A 19869-nucleotide genomic window follows, 5' to 3' on the forward strand; every position below is an offset into this window, starting at 1 on the left:
AACCACCAGAAAACCGGAAGTGGTGCTGTGGCTCAAAGGGTAGAGCACTAACCTTGAACAAGAGAGATCAGGGACAGCACCTGGGCCCTGAGTTCAAGCCTAATAAATGAAAAGAAGGAAAAAAAAAAGACTGAGAAAAGACATGACACTTATGTTTACTCACTATACTGTCCACTGCTAGTTTGGTAAATTGGAGTTGGCACCGTTACAGTGGTGATGGCAGGGGCTGAAGTCTCCTCTTCAGACTTTTCTTCTTCAATCCTTGGTACTCCTGGTGCATCAGAAGATAGGTCATTCAAAATTTTCCTAGAAAAATAAAGAACTATATTAATTAAACTAAAGGTAAAAATTACTGGCTAAGGCTGGGTGCCAGTGGCTCACGCCTGTAATCCTAGCTACTCAGGAGGCTGAAATCTGAGGATCATGGTTCAAAGCCAGCCCAGGCAGGAAAGTCCGTGGGACTCTTATCTCCAATAAACCATTAGAAAACCAGAAGTGGTGCTGTGGCTCAAGTGGTAGAGCATGCACCTTGAGCTAAAGAGCTGAGGGACAGTGCTCAGGCCCAGAGTTCAAGCCCCAATTATTGGCTAAGTTAATAAAGCTGCTAATGCTTAGTATATAAGTTTAAAATATATGAATCATAAAAATAAACTCAAAGAATGAAGAATGTCAAATACAAGGTCTAGAAAGAAAAAAAAGACATGTTGATTATGAGTATTTCTTTTTTCTTAAATACAAGGTCTTGCTTTTTAGCCCTGGCTGGCCTGAAACTTAAATGCTTCAGCCTCTAATATACATTCAGCTCTATATACATGTATTTGTATGCTTATAGAAAACTATAAAAGGGAGATATGTTTCTTTCCATGGATTATGAAAGAAAAAGTTTTAAAAGCTACCTCTTTAGATCTGGAAACTAATCTACCTAGTTCTCTTTTGTATGACAACTGAAACATGAAGCAAGAAGCCTTTTTTAATGCTCTCAAGTTTTTCAAATTATTGTTATACCACCAGGCTAAATCTTCCTGGATACAGGTCACTTTCTCTTAATGTATATACTAGACTGTGGACTCATCAATAAGATAAATTCCCTCCTTTAAACTAGACACTATGTTTCTCACTTCAGTAGTCTTACAGAATATTGGCAGGAGGGGACAGGGAGGCAGCCACACCATATTAGTAATAACTTAAAGAATGTAATCTTCTTTAAAATATTCTTAATTTAGGGGCTGGGAAGGTGGCCCAGTGGTAGAGTGCTTGCCTTGCATGCATGAGGCCCTGGATTCGATTCCTCAGCACCACATAAGCAAAAAAAAGCCGGAAGTGGCACTGTGGCTCAAGTGGTAGAGCGCTAGCCTTGAGCTGAAGAGCTGAGGGACAGCGCCCAGGCCCAGAGTTCAGGCCCCACAACCGGACCCCCCCAAAAAAAAATATATATATATATATATTCTTAATTTAATGTTGAATATGTAGTTTCATTTCATGATCAATTTTGAAAATTTTACACAACCATTCTTGTTTCATCCTACTGTCTTTGGCTGCTATGATCTTTCAAAGTTTTTATCCTCTTACATCTTGAGGAACTTATAAACCTGTCATTTGTAAATTTAATATGCACAGCTTCTACATTTTTTAGCTAAACTGCACTTTTCAAGGATTTCCTCTGGATATAAAATGCTACAGAGATAAGAATGTTTCAATTAAAATTTATCTCTAATTGATGGATCATCAGTTAGTGTTTTTAGCTTCAGCCTTGCATGTTAAGCACTTGGCTATAATCAAAATATGGAGGCTAGGTTATAAGAATTCATAAAATTAAAATGATACCCAATAAGAAAGTTGGATTACAAGAGCAGGAATAGTATTCTCAACACATCTGGTCTCATGATACTTTTCATTTGACTATTAAATATCATTTTAACTTGTAATTATTAACTTGTTAATTATTAATTTATCATTATTAAATGACTGTTTCTAGGTTTTAGACTATAAGTCAAATAAGGTTAAGAATTTTTTTCAGGGGGTATGATTGGGTGGGGGGGAGGGGGGAGGCTGGGAAGGGAGGTGAAGGGTAAACAAAGGAGGAGGCTGCAATGCTTGGTAAGAAATGTATGCATTATCCTGCCAATGTAATTGTAACCCCTCTGTACAGTATGCTCTCAAATAAAATAAAATAAAATTTAAATTTAAAAAAAAAAAAAAAGAATTTTTTTCAATACAAAGCTTTAGCCTCAAAGATGTTACATACTAACATCAGCTATATTTCAAAGTTAAAATCTACCAAGAGGCTCAGGGACAGTGCCTAGGCCCTGAGTTCAAGCCCCACAACTGACAAAAAAAAAACAAACAAAAACTCCTAATACTAATTATATCTAAAACAAAATTATGAGGGCACTACTAACATAAAATTTCTTAAGGCCTCAAAAATCATTTGTTGATAGAAATTCAGAATTGTTAATTTGTGAAGCTAAATCTTATTAAGCTTAGCAGTAAATATGTTATGTGTTTTTGTGAGATCACCATTCCTTAAAAAAAAATATGAATATAGCCAGGCGCTGGTGGCCATGCTGAGATCTGAGGATAACGGTTCAAAGCCAGTGTGGGCAGGAAAGTCCATGAGACAGTTATCCCAATTAACCATCAGAAAATTGGAACTGGAGCTGTGGTTCAAACGGTAGAGCATGAACTTGAGAGAAAAAGCTCAGGGACACTGCTCAGGCCCTGTGTCAAGGCCCATAACTGGCAAAACAAACAAACAACTAAAAAACACATGAAATAGTTTTTTTAGGCTAATGAGGAAAAGAAACATAACTGTAAGACTCTGAAATTAACCTTTTTATTTTTAAGTACTATTTAATGTCAGTATCAGTTTGTGGGTACAACATCACTCACTCCTTTCATCATTCTCCTCATCTTTCCCACCTACCCTCAATTTACTTAGTTCCATTTTCACATATATACACTGAATATGACTGCATTAAACTTCTTCTGTCCATGTGTCTAGCTTCCTCCCCTTGACCTCATGCCCTAACTCTCACAACATTCCAGCTTCCAGGTATTCATTCTATTGTTCAAAGTAATAATACCACTGGAATCCTTCCCTGTATATAGTTTAGTTATATGTTTGTGTATATATGCATGACACCCTATATGTTTTATTTTATTTTATTTTTTTATTTTTATTTTATTTTTTTTAGCTATGTTTTTTTTTGATATAGTTAAAATTCCATTCTGTCTACCTAACTACATACTCATCCCATCCCTCCCTCCCATATTTTCTTAATCCATTTTTTTTCAATTTCCATTACCTTGTGCATATTTCTTTATTTCTTTTTTATATTTAAAATTTATTTTTTTTAATTGTGAAAATACTGTACAGAGGGGTTACAATTACATGGGCAAGATAATGAATACATTTTTTAATCAAGCATTGTTGCCTCCTCCTTTGTTTCCCCTTCCCATCCCTTCCCAACTCCCACCCACCCTCCCCCAACCCTCCAGGCCAGTGTTGCAAAGTTCGATTTTCGATAAAATGACTTGACATTTCATTGTTGCAATGGGTCCACCTGAATCCCTATTTAAACGATTTGTTTTTGTCCTTCCCCTCCACAAATTATACCAACATCATATACAGTGAAAGCAGGGGTTATACCGTGGGGGAGGGACATACAAAGCAACAAAGAAATCATCTTATAAATATGTTAGAAACAATTGCATGAAAGAAAAAACAAGGGAACTTTACTGCATTGTTGGTGGGAGTGTAAACTTGTTCAACCACTTTGGAAAGTAGTATGGAGGTTCCTCAAAAGACTCCATAGAGAGCTCCCCTATGACCCAGCAATCCCACTTTTGGGCATTTACCCAAATGATCACAAACATGACCATACTAAAGCTACCAGCACAACTATGTTTATTGCAGCATTATTTACCATAGGTAAGATACGGAACCAACCCAGATGCCCCTCAGTAGACAAATGGATCATGAAAATGTGGTATATATACACAATGGAATTCTATGCTTCCATCAGAAAGAATGACATTGCCCCATTTGTTAGGAAATGGAAAGACTTGGAAAAAATTGTATTAAGTGAAGTAAGCCAGGCCCAAAGAAACATAGGTCCCATGGTTTCCCTTATTTGCAATAACTAGTATATGTCTGAGACAAGCAGAAATGTTCAGATAACTTGATGTTAGGTGAAATGAACCCCAAGATAAGTATTCAAATGTTTTTTCTTTCATGCGATTGTTTCTTAATCCATTTGTCCACTGGAGGGCATCTGGGCTGTTTCTCTCACTTGGCTATGGTGAATAGTACAGCAGTGATCATGAGTGTGCAAATGTCTTTACTGTATCCTGACTTGTAATCTTTTGGATAAATATCCAAAATGTGATTAGAATCTCAGTGTTGTTTTGATTTATATAGCTTTTATGAGATGAAGGATTTATGTATCTACTGACCAGGTTTACTTCTTCTGATAAGTCTCTATTTAGGTCCTTTGACCATTTATTAATTGAATTATTATTTGAAAATTTAGTTTCTTGAGCTCTTTGTATATTCATGATATTAGACACTTATCAGATAAAGATCTTCTTCTGTTTTTTTAGCTTAGTAACCATGTCCTTTACTGTGAAGAAACTTTTTTTTGTCCTGTTCCTGGGGCTTGAAATCAAGGTCTGGGCACTGTTCCTAAGTGTTTTTGCTCAAGTCTAGCATTTGATTAATTGAGCCATGTCTCCACTTCTGGCTTTTTTTTTTTTTTTTTCTTTTTTTTGGTGGTTAATTGCAGCTAAGAGTCTCACACCTTTCCTACCCTGACTGTCTTCAAAATGTGATCCTCAGATCATTTTTCAACCTCCTGAATAGTTAGGGATTACAGGAGTGAGCCACCAATGCCCTGTTTTGCAGAAACTTTTTTTTTTGGGGGTGGGGAGTCCACTCGTGGGGCCTGAACTCTGGGCCTCAGCTCATCAGCTCAAGGCTAGCACTCTATCACTTGAGCCACAGCGCCACTTCCAGCTTTCTTCTTTTTGCTTATGTGGTGCTGAGGAATAGAACCCAGGGCCTCATGCATGCAAGGCAAGCGCTCTACCACTGAGCCACCTTCCCAGCCCTTGCAGAAACTTTTTTAACATGATGTAATCCCATTTGACAATTCTGTCTCCAATTTGCTGAATCCTTGGAAGTCTACACAGAAAGTTCCTGCTTATGCCAATAAGTTCTAGTGTTTCCTCTACTCCTCTTAGTACGGAGTTAAGCTCTGAAGTAAATTAATCAAAATTTGTGCAATTACCTTGCCTGGATATAGTTAATATGAGCTAACTTCTGTGAAAAATAAATGGCTTTAGCATCCTGGATGCGATTCAGGATGTAGGCAACCTCCACAGCTGAAGACAAACTACAGAAAGGTGTCCTTAGTACTAGAGCATGAGAAGAAAGCACCACTCAAAAACAACTACTAAATTAATATAAATCATAATTTGCTAAGTAGCATGGTATAAAAAATGATATGTAAACATGAGTAGATAAATACTCAGACTCTGAACTAATATATAACTAGAAAATGGTATAACCTATCAGATTTGTTCCAAATATTTTAACAATAAAAAAGTGTTTTTATCCAGAACTTCAGTAAGAAGTGGTCTCATTCTGTACGACAAGCTTCAATTTATTTTAGAGAAGTAACTTAAGAAATACAGGAAAAAAATCTATTAGGTTTGAAAAGCTTGTTCTTTTTCTGATATCTGTATCTACTACTATCAAAGGCTTCTTGTACATTTAAAATTCTTTTTCTTTTAAGCTGCTTTTTTAAAATTTTAAATTGTTATTATGAAGGTGATACAGAGGGGTTAGTTACATAAGTCAAATAATGAGTATATTCCTTTTTGGACAATGTCACCCATTCCTTCACTTTCTTAGTTTTTTTCTCCTGTCCCCATATTTTTTTTTTTTTTTTTTGGGTCCGGTCGTGGGGCCTGAACTCTGGGCCTGGGCGCTGTCCCTCAGCTCTTCAGCTCAAGGCTAGCACTCTACCACTTGAGCCATAGCTCCACTTCCGGCTTTTTTCTTTTTGCTTATGTGGTGCTGGGGAATTGAACCCAGGGCCTCAGGCATGCAAGGCAAGCGCTCTACCACTGAGCCACCTTCCCAGCCCCGCCATATATATTTTTATTTTAGCTATTAAAACTCCTTACCTGTAGGAAGGCCTCCTTGAAAGAATTTCCCTTCGTTTTTGAGAATCAGTTACACTATCCACTGATTCCTGTGAATCTTCGCTTTCTGCAATAGTTGAAATCTGAAAATAAAGAAGAACTTTTATCTTGGCAACTAAATTTAGTTCCCATCAAATTTTATGAAACTCAAGAAAGTCAAATACGAATGATTATATATAAACCATTTATATGCTTCAGTTTTAAATGGGAGACAACCACTTAGGCAACTAGTCACTCTGCACCCCTTTTCTTAAGCTACATTAAGTATGAATTAAGATGAAGTCAGAGAAAATTAAAACATTTGCCCTGAAACATTTGTCTTTAAATTCAGAACTCCGTTTAACCTATCCTGAATGCATTAGTATTGTCAGTTTTTTCCTCCGATTTTTTTAGAACAAAATTGCCAACTAAAATGGGGTTTAGCATTAAAAAAGAACAAATGACCAAGAATATGGTCCTAAATCTATGCAGTGACTATGTAAGTACTTTCTTTTAATTATTCTGCAAATATTTCTAAATTTACAAGTGCACAATTAAGATCAGAGCTGCCCCACCACATTCTAGACAGTTGTTTTAGGCAAGTTAGTAAGAAGTTCACTTTTATATATAGACATATTAATAAGTTAGCATTCTGCAGTTTTATTTTGATTGGCAGGTCTTGGAGCCTGAACTCAGCTTGGGCACTGTCACTGTTTTTTTGTTTTTGTTTTTTTTCTTTGCGTAAGGCTAGCACTTTGCCACTTGGAGACACAGCTCCACTTCTGGCTTTTTAAGCAGCTAACTGGAGTTAAGAATTTCACTTTCCTTACTGGGCTGGCTTTGAACTGCAATCCTAAAATCTCAGCTTCCTGAGTAGCTAGGATTACAGGTATGAGCCACCAGAACCTAGCCTCTACAGTTATTTTTAAGCCAACATTCCAGGTGAAGAACTATGTGTTTTTGGTAAGCATTCTTAGATTCACAGATAATGAATGTAAGTGAATAAAGGTTCCATGTGGCTTAACAGAAATGAGAATTCACAGATTACTCTGTGTCAGTTGCTATGTACTCACATAAGTGTATGTAACACCAGTTACCAATGGGTGCTACTAGAATTATATCTATTTTATAAATAGAAGATCTAGTGGCAATAAAGATCCTCAAATGTATTTTATATGTACTGCTATCCTCATTATTTGTCGACATAAATAATTAGACTAAAGGCTAGGCATGTCTACATGCTCATGTCTCATGTCTCGTGGCTCATGTCTACAATCTCTGCTACTCAAGAGGCTGAGATCTGAGGATCTTGTTTGAACACAGCCCAAATCTGAGACCTTATTCCAATTAATCAGCACAAAGCCAGAAGTGGAGGCTGGCTTAAGTGGGAGAGTGCTAACCTTGAAAGAGACAAGGGCCGGAATTCAAGCCCCAGCATAGCATATGCATGCATACTTGTACACATGCACGTACCCATGCATATAAATAATAAGATCTGTATTTTATAACTTTATTGTTTAAATCCATAAGAAAAAAAAGCTCCTTTCATTTACTGTTGGAGGTCCCATATAATAATTCTATATAATGACTAAAAAATAAATCAAAGTAATGATATAATATTCCTAAATGTTTTTAAAACTATCCTCTGAAGCTTAAGTACTTTATATGGGTAAGTTGAAACTCATGGCTTAGATAGTTTTTACTCACTGGATCAAGGAACCTTAGCAAGAGCCTAGGATGTTGATCTTCAAGCTCTTGATCTGCAAATCTACCAGTATATGTATATATGTTTATGTATATTTATGTATAATTTCACATAGGCATATATACTTCTTATTTGTAGTGTGTGTGTGTGTGTGTGTGTGTGTGCTTGTGATGGTCCTGGGGCTTGAATTCAGGGTTATGTATAATTTCACATAGGCATATATACTTCTTATTTGTTGTATGTGTGTGTGTGTATGTGTATGTGTGTGTGTGTGTGTGTGTGTGTGTGTGTGTGTGTGTGTGTGTGCGTGTGCGTGTGCTTGTGATGGTCCTGGGGCTTGAATTCAGGGCCGGAGTACTGTCCCTGAGCTTTTTTTCCAATCAAGGTTTGCATTCTAACACTTGAGCCACAGCTCCATTTCTGGCTTTTTCATTGTTAATTGAAGATTGGAGTCTCATAGACTGTCTGGGTTGATCTAGCTTTGAACTGCAATCTTCAGATCTCAGCCTGAGTAGCGACAATTACATATGTGAGTCACTGGCACCCAACTTAATTGTACATTTTAAGTGTTATTTAATTTGTTGCTCATCAAGAGTTCTTTAAGATAGGTTAAGTATAAATACTAATTCTAATTTCCTAAAGATAAATTATGTAACTTTTTGCTAATAAACTGATGTGACTAAATATGCTTCACTAAAAAGTCATTTATTGTCTTTTAAAGTGATATGGGTCTAGGCTTAGGTTTAGGAAATGTGATTTAATAACTGTTAGTTATGAAAAAGACAACCCTCAATATGTAGGTTGAACTTACAAAGTAAAACAATCAGTTGATTTTCAGCTACCAACTACAGAATCACAACTATGAAAACTGATGTTGAGATTTAGGTTCTTACTCCCTAGTCTAAGTTGGTTACTGCATGCTGGTAGAAAGGCCTTACAATTTCATGTGTATGTACATGTATATGTGTGTACAGGTGTATGTGTATATATGTATGAATGTTTGGTGGTACTGGGATTTGAACCCAAGGCCTTGCACTTGTTTAATTGCTCTGCTGGTGCTCTACCAATTAAGCTATGCCTCCAGCCCTGCTTTTCGCTGGTTATTTTGGAGCAGTCTCACAGACTTTTTTACCCATTGGTCTTGGTGATCCATCTGTAATCCTGGATTACAGATGTGAGCTACCTGTAGTTGATATAATTTGTTTTTGTTTTTTTTTGTTTTGAACCGTGATCCTCAGATCTCAGCCTCCTGGGTAGGTAGGATTACAGGTGTGAGCCACCGGTGCCTGGCCAGTTTCACACTTTTTAACCAATAAATTCAATACCTACTGAAACTTAGACTTCCAAACAGTATGGAAGCTTTTTAAAAATTCTGAGGCATAGCTGTGGGCTACTGACTCTTGCTTATAATCTTAGTTACTCAGGTGGCTTGAGACTTGAAAACTAAGGTTTAAAACCAACTTCAACAAACATATCCATAAGACTCTCATCTCCAACTAGAAAAAGCCAGAAGAGAAGGCTTGGTTCAAGTGATAAATACCACCAGCTATAAGTAAAAAAGCCAAAGTAAAAAAGCCAAATGAGAATGAAAGAGTTTAAGCCTAAGTGTACACACACACACACACACACACACACACACACACACACACACACACACACACACACACACACACACACACACACACACACACACACACACACACACTCTCTCTCTCTCTCTCTCTCTCTCTCTCTCTCTCTCTCTCTCTCTCTCAATACTTTTGGGAAGACAAACGTACATTACCCCTAGAGGGAGGAAAATATGAAAACATTTTCAAATTTGTTGCCAAATTTTCTCTCCAAAGCATATGTTTTTTTTCAAGAAACAATACTCTCATTTGTAGTTAAAATAGTACTTTTTCTGAAATGGGATAGTTCAAATGAATTTCTTTTTTCAAATATCTGTTAGGTAAAATACATCTTCCAAGTCCTTGCTTCCCAGGCATCATTAAGGTCAGAAATGTGCCTATATGTTAAACAATAAACACCGTGAAGTTAGGAAACTGTTAAATATTTTACTGTAGTATAATTACAGAGTCTGTGTGTCATACAAGGTTTTTACTGCTATCCCCATCATATTACAAAGCACCAGAAGGCTCATCTTCAGCTGCTGCCAGAGGCTCAAACATGTAATTTTAATTACTCAAGAAGCTGAGACCCAGAAGACCTTTCAGTGCCAGTCCTGGCAGAAAACCCTTGAAATTCCATCCCCAATTAAACAGGAAAAAGCAGAGTTGGAGGTATGGCTCAAGTAGTAGACCACCAGTAGTGGGCAAGCAAGCCCAGTGAATACAAGATGCGATTAAGGCACGATACTGGCAGCAAAACAAAATAAAATCTCATCTCCAATCACTCTGCTTGTTTATTCTATTCTATCAACACCCTGCTATTTCCTTATATCACAGAATCCCAATCATCCTCATTTCCAAACCTTGATAGCTTTCACTATCTACTTGGCACACCTGCCTTCTGGTCTCTGCTCATCATTTCCCCAATCATCTTATATAAAATAAGCACTTTTCCCTTTGCACCTTTCTCTACCCTTTACCCCTGTTTTATTAATCTCTTCAGCACTTATCCTCACCTGACATATTTTATTTTTTTCATAGTCTGTCTCTCTTCACTCAATGTGATCTTCAAGAGAAATAGATGTATGGTTTGTTCACTGCTGTCTTTGATAGCACCTAGAACAATGACTGGTACATAGCATGTGATCAATAAGCATTTGTTGTAGAGATGAAATGTAATAATTCAAAGTAATATTATCTATAAATCACCTGTCTGGTACATTTTAACTACATTGTATTAAAATGTGGCCACAACTAATAAAATGAGGATGGCACCCTCAACCCCTAAATACTGTGTAATCCTCAACATTTTTATAAGGATTTTCACATTATCTTTGAGAACATACGTATGTAACAATGTTAGAGCACCAAAGCCATGCTGTACATGAAATAAGTACAGCTTAGTTTCTTATTTTTAGATTGCAATATATAAACAGGAGTATCTTAATTCTCCCATCATGAAAATGTACTTTGTGTATTTGAAGCCTTGTTATATAATAATAATGTTCTTCTTTTTTTCTTTTTGGTCGGTCGTGGGGCTTGAACTCTGGGCCTGGGTGCTGTCCCTCAGCTCTTCAGCTCAAGGTGAGCACTCTACCACTTGAGTACAGCGCCACTTCCGGTTTTCTGGTGGTTTATTGGAGATAGGAGTCTCACGGTCTCTCCTGCCTGGGCTGGCTTTGAACTGTGATCCTCAGATCTCAGCCTCCTGAGTAGCTAGGATTATAGGCGTGAGCCACCAGCGCCCGGCTTAATGTTCTTCTATGTAGAAGTTTGAGGAACAATTCCACACCTTGTTGATCACATCTTCTGCTGTAAACTACTTCCTATCTATTAATATGAGTCACTGTTAGCCAGCTAAAGTGACTAGTAAAAGTTTAGTAGATTCTGTACAGCTTAGGCCCTTTATAAAAGAAAAAAGTCCACATGTATATTTGTATCTATTTATAGAATTAAGGCTTTAAGAAGTCTAACTTTTCTTCTGGAAACTTACATGTTGTAAATTATAAGCATAAATTATCTTAATGGAAAATCTGTTTTTTAAAGATAAATATGTATTTCTATAAAGTAATTACATCAAAATTATGTTCCAAAATATGAACATAATAAATAATGAACATTATTATTCTCCCATTGTAATCTCCATAGACTATGTAACTTTTTTTTTAATGGAAGAAAATCTATGTCTTTAAGTAAAATATAAATTAAAGGTTGACATGCCCAAGAGCATCTGACTTATTACTATCCAAATAGGTCAGAATCTAGGTCTCCTCCCTGGCAGGTCAAGATCTTTCCACTATGATCAAGAAGAGAATGTGAGAACATGGAAAACAGTAAGGTAGCCTTCAATGAGATAAAAAACTAAGTAAGGCAAAGAACTACTTCTGAGTGATTATGAGGCCATAGAAATTCTTGGCTTTTAATTTGGTAACACTATCAACTACTTGTTAACAAAATCCATTCCAAGAGCTTCTGGAAATTTACCCAACTTGATTTCACATGAAAACACTGTCTTTCCCAAGCCAAAGCACAAGGACTAAATGAAGCAGAGGAGATCAACAGTTCAATAAATCGATACTAGCTAACAACATCTTCACATATCCTTTGATAACATTAATAGAATGCTTATAGGACAAAGGAAACACATCTCCCCTCTACAGAGATCTATCATTTTTGGCTATCATACTGAAAGAAAACATTATTTCTCACCCAGAAAAAGGCAATTAGGATGGCAAAGAAGAATCAAAGGTATAACCTATTATAAAAGACTGAAGAAAACTAGGACTTTGTTGAGTCTGCAGATTTTCTTAAACAGAGTATGAGGAAGAGGAAGCAATTTGACAGAAAAGGAATAAGACTTTCTAGTTTCTGAGGCAAAAGTGCAACTGCCAAGTAAAAAAAAGTTAGAATGAGCCAGGCGCCGGTGGCTCACGCCTGTAATCCTAGCTACTCGGGAGGCTGAGATCTGAGGATCACAGTTCAAAGCCAGCCCGGGCAGGAAAGGCCGTGAGACTTATCTCCTAAACCACTAGAAACCCTGAAGTGGCACTGTGGCTCAAGTGATAGAGTGCTCGCCTTGAGTGCCTTGAGCGTGGCTCAAGTGATAGAGTGCTCACCTTGAGCTGAAGAGCACAGACACAGCGCTCAAGCCCAGAGTTCAAGCCCCATGACCGACAAAACAAAACAAAACAAAAAGTTAGAATGATATATTCTAGCTCTGGAAACAATATTTTAGCAGTCATCCTTTATTCTAAACAGAACACTTCTAGAGCGAGGCAGTCACTTTCTCTGAAACTGATCAAGTAAACATTGGACTATCATTTGGAGATAAAATGTTATAATGGGGAATTAAGCAATATATCAAGGGCTGGGTGGTAACAAGTTCGGCCTAGACCTAAAAGACCTCTAAGGCTTTTATTCAGATCTTGAAATTTCATGTTGATAGAGTAGGGCAAAGACAAAGAATAATTTCTCACCTTCCTTTCTACTAAAGGTTCTCTTCAAATCTAGGACCTAAGACTCACCTGAGTTCCAGAGAAAAGCCTTTTTAAGTCCTTATTGGAAGACTGTGAAGCAAAAAATATGAAATAGAATAGCTGAGGTTATGGCCTACTCTCTCTCTTTCCCTCATCCCTCTCTCAATAAGCTCAGTTGCAAAGATCTGTATGTTCTTGGTTCCCTTCAGTTGTGTAGTTGCCTTCAGAGGTTTAGTGTACCTTTATGCCTTTTGGATCCAAATGAAAGGAACAAACTTTCCAAAGAATAACACATATAGTATAGTCAATGACCTAAGATGTACCTTCTGAATATATTATTATTTCAAAACTATATACTATAAAAACTATATACTGGAAAGCCCTACAAGTCAATATCAAATACGTTCAGGTAAAGTTAATTCATTGCTTATCAAGTGTTTTCCAGTCAAAAGCAGGTTTAGAAAAGAATTATAAAAATTCTATTTTTGTATCTGAATTTTCCTTAGCTGAAGTACATTGGTGCCTTTTAGTCTCTCCCAAACATTTCCACTTTCATTTACTTAACTCTTCAAATGAATTCCATCTTCTGTAGCTTAGGAAAAGTCATTATCTTTATGTGTGTTGTTGGATGTGTATACCCCTATATATACGATCATAATACAGATGAAACATATTCCTTTTCTATGAAGTAAAATTCTCTGAAGTAAATATTTTAATAACAACTAACGAAAATAAGTAACTATACATAAATTACAAATGTATATGCATAATTTTTCACACATACCTGAACTGTCTGGACTTGTGGAGACTGAATAACTGATGGCTGGGCCGCCTGAATAACTCCATGGACTTGAACTGTCTGCCCATTGGGCAGCTGTACTAAAGTTACAGTGGGAGCAGATGATGTTGCATGAGCTGCTGGCATTGATACCTATGGTGTTGAACATGGAAAAAAAAATTACCATCACAGATACCTTGACTACTCAGGTTCAATATGAAGTAACTTTGTAAAAGCAAATTGGTGAATTTTCTGCTAGGTAAGCTTTTCATTAATTCAAAAAAATGATTATATTTAATATTCTTGATATAACTGCCTCCCCTCCCTAACAAATCCCAAATATGTTTTATTATTGTATTGAAAATATAGAATGATGCTTTACATTTTCCTATTTTTATATTTGATTTCTTATTTTGTTCTTTAAAGAAATTAAAGATTGAGTAATAAGGACTAGCTTCACTTTAAAGTAAAAAATAACTGTTCAAAGAGTAATTTATGTAAGGTCAACAGATATGCTGGCCTTGAAGAAACATAAAAGTGTTAAGAATATGTGTCCAAATAAGCCATGTTCTAAAATCTTGATTGCTCTTAAACTTAGGGAATAATTAGTTACTAAGTTACATCTTACAGTTTCCAGCTTCATTTCCTCTATCTTAATTACAAGTATTCTTCCTCATTAATTATTAAGTATTAATATAAATTAAAGTGAAAAAAATTCAATTCCTCCCATCCTCAAAAATTGTAAAACTGGTAACAGCTGGGTTTTAAGATCTTTTCATTTTGAATGTTCAAAGGGGCAGAGCTGAAAGAATAAGAGAAACCCACTGTTTCCTGAAGCAGAAAGAAGGCAACTTTAATGAGTTACTATCCAAATTTTAAGGGCTCTTATGTCATACATGTTAATGAGGTGGCAATTATTTTTCCTATACTCCATTACATTCAGGTAAGCATTCTATTTGCTCATTTGGTAAACAGTTATCAAGACCTTTTTGCCAGGAACAATGTTTGAACAAACCCCACCAAAATAAGAAAAATATGGACCCCTAATCATAAATTATTTGCATGCATGCATGAAGAAATGGGAAAATGAGTAAATGTAATTCAAATGTATTGATGAGGTTTGCTAGTAGGAAAATGGACATTATTTTAGTGATTTAAAAAATCTTATTAGTAGTTGTATAAAGAGGACATACTGCAGACAACTACCCAACTCAACCCAAGCACAGAAGAGGCTACAAGAATATACATTTGAAGAATATGTTAGGTTTCTTCTTCTTATGACTTGGGAAAAGGAGAGGCAAAAAACTTGAGGCAGAGATGATAATACTGACAATGGCAAAGAGAAATAGTATAGATTATACATAGTATAGAGAAATAGTTCAGTACTATTCAGAAGTAGTTCAGTAGTACTAGAACACGTAAGTTTGTTACTGTATGATTGGAAAGTAAGAAAGACACAGAAACAGAAGTGGGAAGGGATCAAATAAACTCACCATAAAAACACGTGAGTATATCACATTCAAGAACTTTTACCTTGAGAGTACTGAGGAAACCATTAAGGACTTTAAACTCCTGAATTTCTTGTTGAGTTTGCATTTCAGGTAGACCACTTTAGTGGTAACATGATAGACATATATAATGTGGGGAGAAAAACTGGAGGTGGAGATAGCATGAAAAACCCCTATGCAACAGTTATGGTAAGATGATGATAGCCATAAATGGACTAGTAGTGTGTAGGTATGGGGATTACAAAAGTGACTTTATGAAAATGTGAAGGCAGAACAAATTTTATGAATGATTAGCTGAAGAAGGGAAGAGAGGAATCAAAATGAGAAAAAATGGATAAATTACTTGATTAACTGAAATAGAAAATGTTAAGGATAACGTTTTGAGTGGTTGGAGTTATAGTGGATGACTTGAATTTACAGATATATTCAAGCATGCACTTAAACATTTTACTCTGGAATCTGAGGCAAAGATCTTACTGAGTGTAGTCTTTTGCACACAGATTAAAACCAGGAGTTTCTATCTCTGGATAGTTAGAAAGCCTTCCAAACCCTCCCTTATTAATCACATACTGTCTGGCTTCTTTAAGTCTTATTTAGTTTTAACTAGTTCTCAAAACTACCTGCAATGGAGCCAGAGGGTACCTGTGTGCAAATTCAGAATCTAAGAGGAACAGAGGATACTTCCCCTTAAAGTTTATAAAGTAGAGATAACACAAGTAGAAAATAATTTTTAAAAATTCTTTGTAGATCTACCACAATCACGAGTCCTTATTACATTTTTGTTGTAGCTTATCTAGGTTTTGTTGTTTTGTTTGGGACCATACTAAGGTTTGAACTCAGGGTCATGTACTTGCTAGAAAAGAACTCTATCAATTGAACCATACCATCAGCCCATCTAGTTGTTTTTCAAACCACAAAGGGACACACAATTTTTTACAATACATTACCATGGCCATTTTATCTTTAACTTTATTATAGTTTCCATACTATTAATAGTATTATTTCATGGTTTTAATGGCTGTATAATGGCTATAAAAGTACATAATTTAATAATTCCCCTATTATTAGATACCTAGGTGTTCAAATTTGCATGACAACTGTAATAAACTTTATATGCTCATAGTCTTCTTCAAACTGTAAAAGTAAAGCATCATACTTATACTGACATTTTCTTTAACTCTAAAGACTAAAGGTTTCTTTTTCCCTACTCATTGACCAAATTACCACCATCTTGAGTTTGTCTGGAAATTTTATTGTATTTTCCTAGTCTTTAGCTATGGACATTAAGAAGTAATCAAAATCAGAATGATAGGCAATTAAGCCAAAAACGTCTGATATATTTAAGGGACTCTGATGAGTAAGTAAAGAAAAACAAAACACTTTACTAGAGAATAAAAGGAATTGAAAATTTATGAATGAGGTACCTACTGGCTTTCCTAAAAATTCACATTTAATTATTGCATGCCACTGTTAAGGTTTCAATACTAGTATGCTGTCTGATAAAGTAAGGTGAGCATGTGCATATCAATTTTGTTCCTAATTTAATCCTCAATTAAACCTCACAAAATCAATTTCATTTTTATAGGCATAATTACACAAATACAGGAGAATGGAAAAGTGATAAAAATAGAATTTTGGAGGCTGGAAAGCAGATGAATGAATGGTAATGAACTGGAAAGAATTCAGAAGGCCAACTCATGAGCTTCAGGCAGGAAAAGACTGATTTGAACCATTAAAATCAAGAGGCCCAGGATTTATACCACCTCTAGGAGGCAGAGTGAAAAGAGAGGGTGGTTGAAAGCTCTTTAAAAAGCATCTGAATCCTTTCTCCATTCCCTATAGAACAGTCCACCTCACTCACAGAAAAACAGAAATTTACTTTGGAGCAAGGGTTTCTTAACTGCCTCATATCAGAAAATACTACAGGTGGCTCTAGCCCTCTTCTTTCATTTGGCTCCGAGGCTTTATCCTTGTAAGCAGGGCTTTAGTGAAAGTTATGGGCTACCATATCAATTGCAAGATCTAAGAGATAGTGACAGTAGCACCACCACAATCACCCTACAGTGATGCTCAGGGTTCATAACCAAACATACTTACAGCTTCCAAATGTATCTTCTTAGTCCCTTACATTGATTGATTGCTGAGGAGTGAGGATACTATTACTGAGTTACACTCTCTCCCCATTTTAACCCTATAGAGACAATCACAAATCACCAAATATTTGAGAAAAGTCTCTAACATGAAAGATGACAATCAAATGAAAATGGGTCAGGGAGACATGAAAAAAATCTACATGAGAAGAAAGTTGAAATAGTCTAATATTCTCAGACACAAAATACAAGCATTTCTTTGTGAAACACAGGATATTATTAAAACCTAAAGGGACTATTCAGAAAATAAGTGGAACTCTTAAAAACATGATAGCAGAAATAAAAAATTCAAAAAATGGACTAGAATATGTCAAGGATAACTTGTAGAAAGTGAGAGCAAAAAATGAAAAGCAGGAAAGAATAGATGAGGAAATGAGAAAAACAGATCTACAGATATAAATAACATTTGGATTACAAGGTTCCTACAGAGAAATGAAAGGAAAGGAAAGTGTTTTCCAGAACTGAAGATATGTTTCCACTATAAAAAGACTTTTGAATAAACACAGAAAACCAATCCAATTTGCCATGCCCATAGTATCAAAGTTTTGAAGTACTGTGATGAAAGATTTTTATAAGACACCACAGATACAAAATAAGGAATTTGAACTTTAAAAATTGGTTGTGGAACAACGCTTTCAAAATTTATGACAAAAAATCCTTTACCAAGAATTCTTTACCCTAGTTAAACATTCTTAAACAAACAAACAAAAAAACTATTCCATCTATACGCTTTTCTGCATCAAGAATACAAAGTCAACAAGAAAATATCATTAGGTAAAAGGAATTTCCAGGATGGCTATATAGCATACTGTGACATAATATTGTGATCAAACAGAGGTATGTCTTGAGTATTGTTATCACCTAGCTGCCTATTACCACTGTTATCTTTTTATCCAAGGGTGAATTCAGATTCTTATTTGTTGTCTTGAACCCATATGAGTAACTCCTAACTCCTGACATAACGGTGTATATTCACTTATCTCTAAATGTATTTAGCTTTCTTTTATAAGAGGACTGGTAACAGAAGTGTTAATGGGAGAAAACAGAGCAATCCACTCCTTCTGACTATATTCTGGCTGGGATATCAGTATCTGGTCCATATTTGAGCTCAGCTAGACTTTTTTTTGGTCGGTCGTGGGGCTTGAACTCTGGGCCTGGGCACTGTCCCTGTGCTCTTCAGCTCAAGGCGAGCGCTCTACCGCTTGAGCCACAGCACCACTTCCTCAGCTAGACTTCTACCCTGACTATTCCCCAACTCGTTCTTGCTCAGTGATTTCCCCAGAAACTCTTAACCTCTTGGAGAAACTGTAGCTAGATATAACACAGATTCTTCTAGGATTAAATAATCTTTGGGGTATTCATCTTAAAGAGGAAATATTACATTTTACCAAGTAGTTTTATATTTCCTATTTGTTTTTATATTAACCATCTTTTCATTTATATTCAGATAAAGTTCTTAATAAGAGAAAAATATGTGAGAACAAGAAGATTCAGAACATATATTCTTAAAAAATAGGATGTTTAAAATAATAAATCAAAACTACATTTAGCATATACAAGCAAAACTTATTCTTGCATTTAAATGCAAATACTTATTTTTTAGTGTAAACTGTAAATTTAGCACTTTAAATTATGTGTCCCAAAACTAATCTATATGAACAAAGTATAGTCAAAGTTCTATCCCCTTGCTTGAGAACCAATTTAACAGGTAAAAGTGTAATTATTTCTGGATCATGTAACTACAAGTACTATATTAGTATTTAATGATATTCACTATGTTACTAAATACTACTATTTCTAAACACAGACTAAAAGAGTTTGATAACCTAGGAATATTTCCACTCATTCTGTATCCCTCTGTAATCCTAATTTTTCTTGGAAACATATTCCTCTTGGAAGAGACACAGCTTGGGATCTCTTCATATGTTTATACCTGGGCTAATGTGGCAATCTGTGGCTGGGCTTGAACTGTCATTTGTTGGTTTTCAGCTTCTGTTACAGCTGCATCTCCACTCTGCTGGTTCTCTGCTCCAGATTCCATGGTCATTTAGTTACCTATAATCATATGGAAGAGTGTTACAAGCACTACAGTGCTTTGTATTTTTCTGACTTGAAAGGCAAATTTCAAGTTATATATAGGTTTATGTTGTGGTTAGGTAGGATATGCACTTAGGTATCTAGTTAAATACAATGTTGTTGACTTATTACCAAACTTACTAAAACAAAACAAAACCTCTTTCCCTTTGGCTAAAATTTCCAAATGGGTTATTATTACATCTGGAAACAAAAGGGATTCTTCTTTCCCACTAATTCCCAGTACTAACAAGTGAGGAGCAGTGGCAGCAAAAATTGTGATTTTTCTAAACTTTATCAACCAAGTATAGAATGTGCCAATATGGTTTCATATAGGTGAAATATTGGTTTCATATTCCCCACTAAGATATTTTGAAACAAAGAAA

The 19869-nt window shown here is 35.7% G+C and overlaps 1 protein-coding gene across 6 annotated transcripts in view; it reads right to left on the reverse strand.

Annotated features, from left to right (window-relative positions):
- Creb1 (cAMP responsive element binding protein 1) overlaps positions 1-19869 on the reverse strand; it is a 61658-nt gene that overhangs the window by 21903 nt on the left and 19886 nt on the right. For 3 of the 6 annotated variants that reach the window (XR_011371138.1, XR_011371139.1, XM_070018464.1), the window contains exons 2-6: positions 19344-19465; positions 13759-13905; positions 13023-13064; positions 6190-6290; positions 164-306 (exon numbers count right to left, since the gene is read on the reverse strand). Coding sequence is in view for 4 of the 6 variants with exons in the window: in XM_070018464.1 (XP_069874565.1) it covers positions 164-306; positions 6190-6290; positions 13023-13064; positions 13759-13905; positions 19344-19457 (547 nt within the window). In the remaining 2 variants the exon portion in view is untranslated. The remainder of the gene's footprint in view (positions 1-163; positions 307-6189; positions 6291-13022; positions 13065-13758; positions 13906-19343; positions 19466-19869) is intronic. The other 3 variants (XM_070018490.1, XM_070018480.1, XM_070018500.1) reach the window with 3 other exon arrangements.

The sequence above is a fragment of the Dipodomys merriami genome, unplaced genomic scaffold (assembly GCF_024711535.1).
Source record: "Dipodomys merriami isolate MVZ:Mamm:240054 unplaced genomic scaffold, mDipMer1.0.p SCAF_1, whole genome shotgun sequence".
NCBI classification, from domain to species: domain Eukaryota; kingdom Metazoa; phylum Chordata; class Mammalia; order Rodentia; family Heteromyidae; genus Dipodomys; species Dipodomys merriami.